Here is a 12,743-nt window from a genome sequence, read left to right as displayed (position 1 = left end):
GGTGGCATTGAAGGGTCCAAATTAACTGGCCCCAGCAGCACTGACACCATTAGTAGTGCTTGACCCCACTTGTAGTAATGGCACAGTTAGTAGTGCTTGACCCCTCTTGCCTTATGGTGTCTCTCCAAAGCAGTGACCCACCAAGAAATTTCCCTGTCAATGAAATGCCCAATAACTAACACACACATGGAGTTCTTTCATAGCCTATAGTGTTTCCTGAATACTAGAGAAGGAGAAGAACCTGCTGTCAAGTTGCACCTGACTCATGGTGACCCTTCTACATTCCAGGCAAGATATGAGCAGAGGAGGTTTGCTATTGCTATTCTTCTGCGTGGCAACCATAGTCTGCCTTTGCAGTCTCCCATCCAAGTACTAACCATGGCCAACCCTGTTTTTGCTCCCAAGCCCTGACAAGCTCAGGCCAAACTGGTTTAATAAAGGCAATAATTTAAATCAATATGAAATTTAACTGAGTAATGGTAGACACTGAATACCAAAGCAGAACTCTTGTATCTTGGAAGGTTTAAAATGTGTAGGTGACATTTTTTTGCCTAAAAGCCACAAAATACAGAATGTCTACTTGTGCAAATATAGTGTGCTGACCAACTTAAGAGTGGGGGAATCAAGGCCTGTAATTGCTGTGATGCACTGAAAACATGCTGAGCCCCAGGACTGTTTCCTATGCATCTAAGGGCTCACCTCATGTGTGGGCTTTTGGTGAAGCATCAAGAAAAATGGTCTGGTATGCTGCATGAATGCTTTGGGTTGCTTATATCTATACTACGGCCTAGCTATGAAATTCTGTGTTTTTTTGGATGTTGATTATTTTAAGTTTTATGTTGGTTAAAATAGTAGAAAGACCCTTGAAGAGTATGGTTTTGTCTTTCTTAACCCACTTTGGATTTTGCAGCCCAAAGGTCCGAGTAATGCAGGCTAAGGGAATACCGGACTTCTGTTTTGATGAGGATTCTGTCTCACCGTTTAAAGAGAAATTGATTCCAAGATAATTTTTACATTTTTCCTTCAAGATTGCTTTCTGATTTTTATTGTACTTTATTGATTATAAGTTGCTTCCTAGAGCTGAAGGAGCTAGTAAGGGCAACTGGGGAGGGGGTGAATATATTTTCAAATAATTAATTTTACAATTTGTAACAATTTTACAATTTCTTGTTAAACTCAAAAGATTGCTGGCATAAGCAAATGTTGAGTGTGTGCTGTTCTTCCACCTATTTTGGAAGCCGGGAGCTGTTGTTTTTCATTCTTGCACAAAACTACATTGTCTATAGCTACTTGATCCTCAAAATGGTCACAAGCTGTATCACATTATTGGATTATGCATCTGTAAGGATTTCTGAATATTGTAACATCTAGTCCTTCTATGAGTTAGGTTGACTTGAATACTCATAAAGGAGACTTGAAGACCTGGGGTGTTTGTATGTGTGTCTGGGATGGCGAGAGATACATGTGTGCATGGATCCTACTAGAGAGACTGGAAGTGCACACCTACAGCCATAGTTAGCTAGACAGCTAGCTCATGAGTAATAAGCCCATGGGATGTATGTGATACCATTTTATTTGGCATGCAGGGTAGGTTCTCTGGCCAATTGCTGACCATTCATTTAATACCCAAAGGAGCAGCAGTGGCGTAGTGGTTAAGAGCAGGTGCATTCTAAGCTGAAGGAACCGAGTTTGATTTCCCGCTGTACCGCTTGAGTTGAGGAGGCTTATCTGGGGAATTCAGATTAGCCTGTGCACTCCAACACATACCAGCTGGGTGATCTTGGGCTAGTCACACTTCTTCAGAACTCTCTCAGCCCCACCTACCTCACAGGATGTTTGTTGTGAGGGGGGAAGGGCAAGCCCTTTGAGTCTCCTACAGGAGAGAAAGGGGGGATATAAATCAAAACTCTTCTTCTTCTTCTTACATTGTTCTCTTCCCCGTTTTATCTTTACAACCACCCCATGAGGTGAGACTGAGTCTGCCAGGCCCAAGGGCACCCAGTGAGCATTTATGTCAGATTGAAGATTTGAATCTGAGTCTCCCAGATCTTAGGTAGACATTAACAGTGCTGCTAAGGCCAGTCGCTTGGGAGAAGCAGTTAGTACAGCTTATGCCCCGCCCCCTTGTTATTTCCTGGACATTTGCAGCCACCAGCTAGGTGGTCAAGGTCTGACTTGCTCCCAATGAGTCTAACGAAGTCAATCCCTCTTTCCCATTTTGTTTGCCAGCACACACCACCATCTTCTTAGGTACACATTGAGGTTTGGGATGGCACTCTGGCCATTAAGGTGTCCATCCTGGCTTTGATAGGAAGTGAAATAGCCATCCTGCTCAAAAACCAGGAGTGTTTGTTATAGTTTACCCTTTTATGGTTGCATCTTACAATTTTTGGAGAAGGACATGTAAGACCAGCTATGTAAAATGGAGAACAAATTGAGCTTGGATCAGGAGATTTGCAACTACTGAAGCAAAATGTTTTCTGGTGTTTTTGGGACCGTGAAGCCAATGGGAGGACTCCAAATAGCTGTGAAGGTTCTCATTATTAATGCCAATTAGTTTTTAACATGGGTTTGGCATAATTCAGAAAGCTTCAAGTGGTATAGTCCTAAGGACACTTTCCTGGGGGACACTTTCCCCATTGAATTGACCAGTATAGGATTGCACCAAAATACACTAGTGAATGGGACAGTTACTGGGCACAGATTTATCTACTGCAGTGCCAAACGTTTTCCAGATTATTTTGATGTGGTGGATGTTATTTGTTCACAGTAAGGTTATGCTGATGGTGTTCCACTGGCAAGGGCTTTCCCAACTCAATAATTTTATTGTACAATAATTATAGATTTGTGGGTATCCAAGTACCACTTTTTGCATGCAAGGCAGAGAAATTGCATGCAAGGCAGGGAAACTTCAGCACTCCCTGCTGTCCTTTGTTGCTGTGGAACTGTGATCCTTGCATGCCCTCTCCTTCAAGCGAGCAAACCTATTGCAATACCAGCGGAATGTGGTTGTGCAAGTGTGGAGAAAATGTCCCAGGTAAGTCTCGTGACTTCAGAGATGACAAGCAACACAACTTCTCCTCCTCCCAAGCTGGTGACCTTTTAAATTTTGTTTTAACATGTCTCCTCTTAAGAGGGTGAGTGCTTTCCTATCAGTTAAGCATGGGGTGATGGTGGTTCTAATGAAAGCATTTAAAAGCAACCCCTCCATGAGACATTATCCCTTCCTTTCTTTCCTTTATTGTTCCATTCCTGTGACCAAAGATCTTGAAGCAAAGGGTATCCCTTCTTGCACTGAAGCCATACCTTCCTATTTTGTGATCTTCTTTTGCTCATTTTGTTTATTCCTTTACCTTGGAAGGACTGTGTGGGATTGGATGGAGGTCTTGGTTGATCATAATTTAAACTGAGCCAGTGGTGGGATGGGACCACCAGACAAATTAAAATTGAGGCACCGTTAGGTGTCTATTAAGACCTTGTGAACAGTGCAAGGTCCAGTTCTAGCCTTCAATCCAAACCATTCAGAAAGGATACTAAAAGCTCATCTGAGTCCTGCAGCTGGGAATTCACTGGTACCACTGCAGGGGATTCTAGTATCCATCTGTAACACAGAGAGCTGCACATGAGAATCCACTTCAGTCCTGAACAGTTTTAACAAGAGGATTTAATTTACTTCTTGGATTGTTACATTTGACCCTTGACACAAATGGGTCCTGGCTAGTGGAATATTTAGGCAAGTGTGATCATCCATGTTTTGTAATGCCGCCTTATAGTACAACCATAAGTGTGATCTATTCCAGGGATCCCCAGCAGGGGCGTACTGTCCAGGGGGACATATGGGGTCAAATGTCCCTGGGCTGCAGCCATTTAGTCATGTGTGGGGCGGAAGATCACCCCACATCCCTCCTTCTATCCCCTGGGGTCCATACACTGACTTACTGTGATGGTGACTTTGAGATGACCTGGTGCAAAAAAAGTTGTTTGGTCATGGTGGGGGAGGGCGGTCACCCATGGGCGGTCACACTCAAATTTTGCACCAGGCTACATTTTCCCTAGATATGCCTCTGATCCCCAGTGTAGTGCCTGTGGGCACCATGGTACCCACCAAGCATTTTTAGAAAGTAGGATGGGTCAGAATGGCTTTTGCCCAGCAAGGTTTCTGATGGGCACTGGAGGTTAGATTGACTGCAGGTTTTAAAAAATATTGCTTTGTAGTAGCTGCCACCACAGCGCAAGGATCTTCACTTTGTGACTGGAGGTAAGCTATGGCAACCATTTTGGGGCTGGCTATGCTTTATACAGCAGCCATTTTGTGGCTGTGCTCACCATGCCATGTCAGAATTCCAAAGATGTTTGCTGGCTCTAAGATTGAAGAGCTCCGTTATACTCTGTTCTGGTGTGAAAATTACACCACTTAAATTACACCTACTTTAAGAAACATTTGAATATAGTTGCATTATTCAATTCCAAAACCCAAGTGACCTACATCCAGTGTTAATAAAATAGCCTTTTGGTGCATAAAGATAATCTGTGGTGCATAAGAATCATCTTTGGTCTTTATGCACTCTGTTGTATGCTTCTTTTTTGGAAGCTTATCAATGCAATCCTGTGCAATTACTGCATTCCAAGCCTACTGAAACCAATGTTCCTCCATGTGCTAAGACAGCAACAGCCCCATACAAAGTGGGGGAGAGGGAGCAAATGGCTCTTTGGCAAATGTGCCGGAGGGGTGGGCAGTTGGATGCCATGGATTTCTGTGACACCTGACCTGCAAGAGCGGCTGGTGTCCAATTAGATGCCATGTTGGGGTAGGGCAGGCTGGGGTGTTCCTGAGGTAGGAATTGTTGGGGCGTGGTTCCTGGGCTTTGGGGCTGCAAGTGCCACAGTCGGTGCCCTGGATTCATGTCACCCAAAAGGTGGCATCAGTCCATTCAGCCCCATTAAGAGTTTTCGGCCAGCCAGGAAGGTTTGTTGTTGTTCCCATCTCCCCGCACTGACCAAAACCCTCTGGAGGCTATGGGGCAGTGCAGTAGTGGCTCTGCATCCTGATTTCTTCGACTCTGGATGAAGCAGTGCTAGGAGAGAGCAATAGAGAGGATTTGGACTCTATGCTCTGCTGGTTGACCCTCAGGGCAACTGGCTGACCACTGTGTGAAACAGGATACTGGACTAGAGGAGCCACTGGTTATACCCAGCAGGGTATCTCCAAATGTGGATTTATGTACAAACTAAGTAAACTAACTGGTTCTGGTGGGTTTTCCAGGCTTTGTGGCCATGGTCTGGTGGATTTTGTTCCTAACGTTTCGCCTGCATCTGTGGCTGGCATCTTCAGAGGTGTATCACAGATGCAGGCGAAACGTTAGGAACAAAATCCACCAGACCATGGCCACAAAGCCTGGAAAACCCACCAGAACCAGTTGGATCTGGCCGTGAAAGCCTTCGACAATACATTAAGTAAACTAAGATTCTCTGAAGATGCCAGCCACAGATGCAGGCAAAACATCAAGGGAAAATGCTACTGGAACATGGCCAAACAGCCTAGAAACCCTACCACACTCTAGTGATTCTGGTTGTGAAAGCCTTCAACAATAAGTAAACTACAGATTATGAGGGACTTCTAAATAAAAAAAAATGAACTAATTTTGAACTCATTTTTTGGTAATGCTTTGGTAATTCACTTGGAATCTTGGTCTGTTTAAATCCAGCTCTGGGCAGTTCTTAAGTCTTGGTGATGGAAAGTGTTGTCAAGTCACAGCTGACTTACCATGACCCCGTAGGGTTTTCAAGTCAAGAGATGAACAGAGGTGGTTTGCCATTGCCTGCCTTTGTGCTAGGAACCTGGTCATCCTTGGTGGTCTCCAGTCCAGATATTAAACAGGCCAATCCTGCTTAGCTTCTGAGATGTGGCCAGACAGGCTAGCCTGGGTCATCTAGTTTAGTGTCTTATGCCTTACACTGGAGTAATTCTGCATTGTTAAAAGCATATTTCTAGGTGGCTAACTGCATTAGTTTGTAGCAGCAAAATAAAACATGATTCTAGTAGTGCATTAATCACTAAATGCATCTAAGGAAATGAGCTCTGACTTGAGCGGGAAAAAATTTGTCAGCCTTCAAGGTGGTGCTCGATTTCTATTTTATCAAGGATGCCAGTTTTGGTCCTTCCTGGGAATCAGCGCTCCTTTTGTGTCCTGAACCAAAGAGCCAAGCGTGGCTAGTTGGGGGAGTCCAAACCTTGTGGTCTTTCCCAGCAGCATTTGGGTTGCCCCCCTCCCCAGTTTATCAGCAAAAGAAGCTTCCTTTTGTGGCTTTCGAGAGAAGTTGAGGAGGCCAGCGCCGCGCCTCCACGAAGGCTCCACGTCGGGTTTTGCGAGCGTCCTCTCCCTCTCTCAGTCGCTTCAGTTTTGAAAGCTTCCAAAGGGGCCTGGCAGCTCCTCCTTTTATGAGAGAGGGAGGAAGGGAAGCAGGAGAAGGGCTTCCAATCCGAGCCCGGATTCCAGTCCGGGTTTGGGAGTTTGCCGCGGCGCTGGGTAAAATGGCAGTGCTGAGCCTCGTGTCGGAGTGAGCAGCGCTCGGCGGACCAGAGTCGCGAGCCCCGCCGCCGCCGCCCGGCTCCCCGTGCTCGAGTCTCGACTCGGAGGACGGCAGGGGGGCCCCCGTCCGCTGCTCCGCCGCCCGCCCGCCCGCCGCGCCCCCTCCCCCTTCTCTCTCTCCCTTTCCTTCCTCTCCCACCCCGGGAGAGCCCCGTCCTGCCCCCCTCCCCCTTTCCTCCTCCTCCTCCCCCCTTTCTTCGCCGGCTGCAACTGAGCGAGAGAGGCAGGCGAAAGAGTGGGGCCAGGCCCCGCGCGCGGCCGTCCCAGCTCGCTTTCCGCGCCCCTCTCCGCCCGCCCGCTTCTTCGGCCCGGTGGCCGCGGGAGGAATGAGCCGCCGTTGCAGCCAGGAGGCCGCCGCCTGAGCCGGGGAGAGAACGCCCAGAGGAGGAGGAGGCGGCGGCGAGCGGTGAGGCCTTGTGCCGGCCGGCCGGCCAGGCGGGGAGTCGATCGGGCGAGGCGGAGGAAGGAGGAGGGGGCTGGCCGGGTGGGGAGGGGGGATCATGGCTGCTCAGGTGGCCCCCGCCGCGGCCGCCACTAGCCTGGGCGCCCCGGCCCCGTCGGACCTGAAGAAAGCCGAGCCGCCGCGGGATTGCTCGTCGGAGGAGGCCGGGGGCGAGGCGGCGGCGGAGAAGCAGCAGCAGCAACAGCAGCCGCCGTCGTCGGAGAGCGACGGTCCCCCGGGCAAAGAGCTGCAGGACGGGGCCGAGAGCAATGGCGGGGGCGCAGGGGCCGAGGCCGACCTGAAGAGCCCCAACGGGAACCCCAGGCCTGGTGGCGGCGGCGGCGGCGGCGGCGGCGCCTCTTCGCTGAACAATAACCTGCCGGAGCCGCCCGGCAGCGGGAGCAACAGCAGCGACGGGGTGGGCACGCCTCAGCCTCAGCAGCAGCCGCCTCAGCAGCAGCAGCAGCAGCCGCCCCAGCCGCCCCTTCCCGCTCCTCACCCGGTCGCCTTGGCTCCGCCGGCGTACGGCTTCGGGTACGGCCGAGGCGCCCAGGCTGCGGCGGCCGTCGCCTTCCACCAACATGGCGGACAACAAAGCCCTGGCATGGCAGCGCTGCAGAGCGGGGGGCTGGATCAGGCGTACCCGGGGCCCACCGGGGCTCCTCCGCAGAACTCCCACGGCGGCCCCGCGACGGAGCACAGCTTCGCCAACCACCAGTATAACTCCTACTACCCGGCGGCCGGGCGCAGTGCCTATCCGCCTCCCCCTCAGGCCTACGCCCTCAGCTCGCCTCGGGGGAGCGCGCAGGGCCCCGCGCAAGCCGGGCCTAAGCCTCCCTCGGCCGCTTTCCAGCAGCAGCAGCGCTTCGGGGCCCTGGGGCCGGCGGCCGGAGGAGGACCGGGCGGAGGCGCCACCCCGCAGCCCACCTCGACCCCCACGCTCAACCAACTGCTGACCTCCCCGAGCTCGGCCCGCGGCTACCAAGCCTACCCCGGGACCGACTACGGCACCGGGCCCCAAGACGGCGCCGGGGGAGCCGCCAACAAGGCCCCGGCGGCGGCCGCGGACTTAGCCTCGCAGTACGGCGGCGCCACCGCCGGGCAGGGCTGGGGGGCCGCCGGAGCAGGAGGAGGCCAACAAAGGAGCCACCTGGCGCCCATGAGCCCGGGCAGCAGCGGCGGCGGCGCTGGAGGGGGGCAGCCACTCTCCAGGAGCCAGCAGGTAAGGATACACGTGTGTCCCCCCCCCCAAAAAAAAAGATACGGGGGCGGCCGGGGCGGGGGTGGTGGGCGAGGGTTCCCCCCCTGCGTGGCCAGGCTTTCCTGCCCGGGTTGCTTTTCCCTAGGCCCCCATTGCTGGGGACCTGCCATTGTCTCTCCCTCTCGTTTCTCTCTTGTCTTTCTCTAAAATGGCTGCCTCTCTGCCTTCCCTTCCTCCCTGCCCAGCCTTTTGTGTGAGCCTGTTCGGAGAGGTGCCCTTCTCCTTTCCTCTGCTTCCCCGTGTTCCTTCTTCGCCAGGGTCGTCGAAGGGGGTTCTGGAGAGGGGTGGGGGGCCAGGCCTGCCACTTGGGTCGAGGCAGCAAAAATAGCTCCATGTTGCTGGGCTGGGGGAGGGAGGAAAGAGGGTGTGCTTAGGCGAGATTGCTGCTGTCTCCAGCTCTGGTGAGCCCCACTCTTTCCTTCCCCCCCTTTTCGAGCTTTGCTCCTCTCTGTGTGGGTCGCAGCCATGTCCCCATGGTGCTTCCAGGGGCTAAGGAGAGGGCGAGTGACCCTCGTTGACATCTTCCCCCCTTGCCCAGGCGAGCTGTAGCCATTTTCTAAGGTGGTCTTTCTCCACCAGCCCTGGTGCCTTGAGCTTTTGCTGGGAAGTGCTGGTAAACAGTTCAGCGATTGGAGTAGTAAGTGCAGATTGCTTTGGTTTGGGATTTGAATTATGGAGGTAAAATCCTTCTGTCAAAGCCAGGAGACAGTTGGTCTTAGGTTGACATCCTATCTGTGATCTGATTGGCTCCCCATCTCCTGCTCTTGGCCATTTATAATTGCCTCTGATGTAATGGTACAACAATTCTGATGAGCTCATAAACTTTTACACTCTGCTTTTTCTACCAGCCATAACCTAGAGCATCACTGCCACTTTTTTTGCTTTTTAAAAATTCTACAGCTGAAATTGGCTGTGACCTTGAGGAGGCTCAGCAGAAACAGATCCACAGACAGGCTGCCCTCATTGTACTGTGCCTGAAACAAAGAGGAAGGCGATGGCATTTTGTTTCGACTGTTCTGTTTTTCTCTCTCTCTTTGGCTTATTGAGCCTTATACATCCTGGAATAGATTCTGTGAGGCTGAAATAACAAATTTGTTTCTTGTTTTTTTCCCGTTATGTGATTTTCCCAGGGAGTCAGTGGGTCCATACAGATGCATCTGTGTGATTCAGGACTTCATCCATTTCAGAAGTCATCTTACTAGCTAGTTGCAGAATCAAATAAGTGCAACATTTGTGCCACCTTCAAACCATTCTGATCTAAGCAGCTCATTTTATGGTGTTCTTGACAAGGAGGAAGACTTGAATTTTCATTTTTAATATAGGGGTTTGGATGGCTGTTGTATCGATTTGGGATCAGGAATTGAGAGCCTGAAAATAGTTGGTGTTCATATGCTGGAAATATTAACACATTCAGCAGCATCTTAAGTGTTCTGATTCATTTCAGAAAATGGCTGTGGGATTTTTTGTTTTTTTTTGTTTCTTCAATAAGGAACCTACATGTATTAAGTTGTTTATTGGCTCTATTTGTTCAGTGGGTTTACTGAAATGATGGTCACCTGTGATGTCCCTGTTCACCTGATGGGCTCTTGGAGCTTTTAGGTTTGATGTTGGACTGGTGATAGGATGTTATGCTGTGACTTGTGTAATTAAAGCCTCACACTTAAAATAAAGTTTGATTCACTTGGTGATATCACTTAATGATAGCTTCAGATCCCTCACTCTTTTATGCCCCCTGTATAAGCTTTTGAATTTCCAATATCATATATTTTGCAGCTGGGCTTAAACTTAACTGTACTAAAGCAGGATTTCAAAATCGCACTGAACATCTTAACTCAGCCTGGGTATTAGTTGGGCGATTGAGCTTTTCAGTTATTTCGCGCATTGTGGATCAGCAAAGCCAGATTTGCCACTTAGCGTGTCCTGGACAGGGGAGCTGCTGCAAGTGTACTTGGATAATAAATGCAGAGTTTACAATTACACTTTAGATTTTTATAAGAACACAGAAAATAGTTTTACTCCTAAAAGCAAATGTGTGACACAGCCTTCTATATTGTCAAGGAATAAACTATGCATCACTTATTCTTCATTTTATTTCTCCTTCCAGGGAGTTGAGGGTGACAAGCATGGCTGCCCCCATCCCCTTGTATCCATACAACAGCCCTCTGAGGTAGATTTAGGCCCAAAGTCAGCTGGTGAATTTCACTGCCAAGTGGGAGTTCTGAACAAGTATCAGATATTTCAGGTTTATGTTGGATATTTTATAGCACATCAGATACATTGTGGTTCCTCTGTAGCACTTGCATCCAGTTCATGATTAGAATTGATTGGAACCTTGAGGAGTAATGCATGAACATCTGGAATTTTGGGAAATGAGTTTCAGGGCATAAAGATGACTGTTGTGCAGGTAAATTACTTATCAATGTATGAATTGGCCTCTTTGAGTGAGGTTGGGAAGGGATTGGGACAAGTCCCTCAAGCATCATTTTTAAAGCTTGTATTGGTTCTGTGTGGAATTAAGGGTGAGTTCTTTATGTCTTGGTGGTACAAAGTGCCATTTAGTTGCAGTTCACTTATGGTGACTCTGAAAGGTTTTCAAGGCAAGAGTTTGTGTGTATTTTGGGGTGGCGGCATACAGGCACAAAACAGTACAAATAAAATGTATTATTTATAATGTATCATTCCACGCCCACTGCTACATCTGATCCAGAAGACTCTGTAGTTTTACCTTTGTAATTTGAAAAAAACCCACTTTTCAGCAAGGCAGAGATGGGTCTCACATGTGTGTAGAAATTACTGCAATACTTCATGATTTCTGTTATCTCTCAGCATCTCAGGAATAAGGTTACAATGTACTTAAAAGCAGCCAGGAGAACTCTGAAAATATAACCTGTAAGCATTAAAATAAAAATTTAAAAACCTTTTCGGAATGGTTGTCTTAGAAATCTTGCATTCCTATGGCTCTGCATGGTTCTGTATCTGTCTGCTGCTAGGATAGATTGTTTCGCATAATATGACACTCCTGACCTGGAAACATCAAAGTGAGTAAAAACAACAGATTTTCTGTCTTGAAACATGGAGGGGAAATCTAGAGAGCTCCTGATCAATTCTGAGTGGTTAACGTAGACTCTGTGGGACTTCTGGAGAAAGTGGAAAAGGTTTTCTATTGTTGATTGGTAAATGTTACAGTTCCTGGATAAAACCTCTTTTATTTTAATTTTTTTACTGTGTGGAAGAAGGCAAATTGATCTTCTCAAATGGGTGATTGGATTTTTATTTAACCATCTGAGTCTTGCTTAAGTATTCCTCTTTTGGTGAACTTTAATGTAGTTGTGTTCTTGTGATTTTTTAAAAATTAAGTCACCCTGACATGTTAACAAAGAGATTTGAGACTTAACTGAACAAGTAGCTGAAGCATGGAGATATTAAAAACATAGTTTTCAAGCTAAATTGGTGCTGTTTGTTTCTGTTCTGCCAATCAGCTGAGACACCTTGGAATCAGGAACTGTGTCGTAAAATATTAATAGTTTCCCTAATTCCTTACTTTGATTTTGGGTTTGGGATATGTGCTGGCTGTAGTATTCCCCATTCCCAGCATTATACAAATAAGCTATACTGTAGAGTTGAGGTTCTCAAACTGAAGTAACGTTCTAGTTCTCATGGAGGTGCCAAACCATGGTTTGGTACTAGGTGAGCATACCTTCCTCTTGTCCTTCCTATTGAATGCTGAGAACAAGTTATTTCCTGATAAGCACAGCAGCAAACTACAGTGTTAAATTGGCAAATTCTGGTTTGTGCTTCCCATACACTCTTGGATTTGAAGATGATTTGAAGGAAAGCACAAATGATAGCTAGTAATGGCAATGTATACTGTGTACTGAATTAGAAGTAAGTCTTTGGGGGGCGAGGTTGAAGTGGATTGCCCAGGCTAGCCTGATCTCATCAGATCTTGGAAACAGAACAGGATCTGCTGTGGTTAGGACTTGGATGATCACCAGGGTTGTTATGCAGGGCAGGCAATGACAAACCACCTCCCTTCGTCTCTTTCCTTGAAAACCAAATGGGGTTGCCTTAAGTGGGCTGCAACTTGACAGCACTTTGTACCACCAGTCGAGGGGGAGTGTGCACATGACTTGTTCACATAGTGTCAGATGAAAATTTTATCTAACTAACCGTCTGTGTATGAGACTGCTGATTGCCCTGTGCATTTTGACCTTAAGTTCTTCAAGGAATCCTCTCCCTCCAGTTCCCCATGTAGTAGGCCCCATTGATGTCTACTTGGGAAGTGTATGCAGGACAAAATATCTCTAATATTCTGAAAGCCACACCAGGTCCTTTCTGTGCCTCAGAGGCTGTTCCTTGGAATAGTACATCAAGATGTATACACTTGTGTGTACGTGTGTTTCTAGGGCCCCTTCTGCACATGCAGATTAATGCACTTTCAATCCACTTT

At 48.2% G+C, this 12,743-nt stretch overlaps 1 protein-coding gene across 1 annotated transcript in view; it reads left to right on the top strand.

Annotated features, from left to right (window-relative positions):
• The first annotated feature begins 6,480 nt into the window (after positions 1-6,480).
• Positions 6,481-12,743, top strand: part of ARID1A (AT-rich interaction domain 1A) — a 101,882-nt gene continuing 95,619 nt past the window's right edge. Inside the window, exon 1 of the mRNA XM_048499798.1 lies at positions 6,481-8,254. Within this exon, the coding sequence (XP_048355755.1) occupies positions 7,091-8,254 (1,164 nt within the window). The 5' untranslated portion in view covers positions 6,481-7,090. The remainder of the gene's footprint in view (positions 8,255-12,743) is intronic.

The sequence above is a fragment of the Sphaerodactylus townsendi genome, linkage group LG06, assembly GCF_021028975.2.
Source record: "Sphaerodactylus townsendi isolate TG3544 linkage group LG06, MPM_Stown_v2.3, whole genome shotgun sequence".
Lineage (NCBI taxonomy): Eukaryota > Metazoa > Chordata > Lepidosauria > Squamata > Sphaerodactylidae > Sphaerodactylus > Sphaerodactylus townsendi.
Note: the sequence above shows the minus strand (reverse complement) of the source record. Positions and strands in the feature narration are given on the sequence as shown.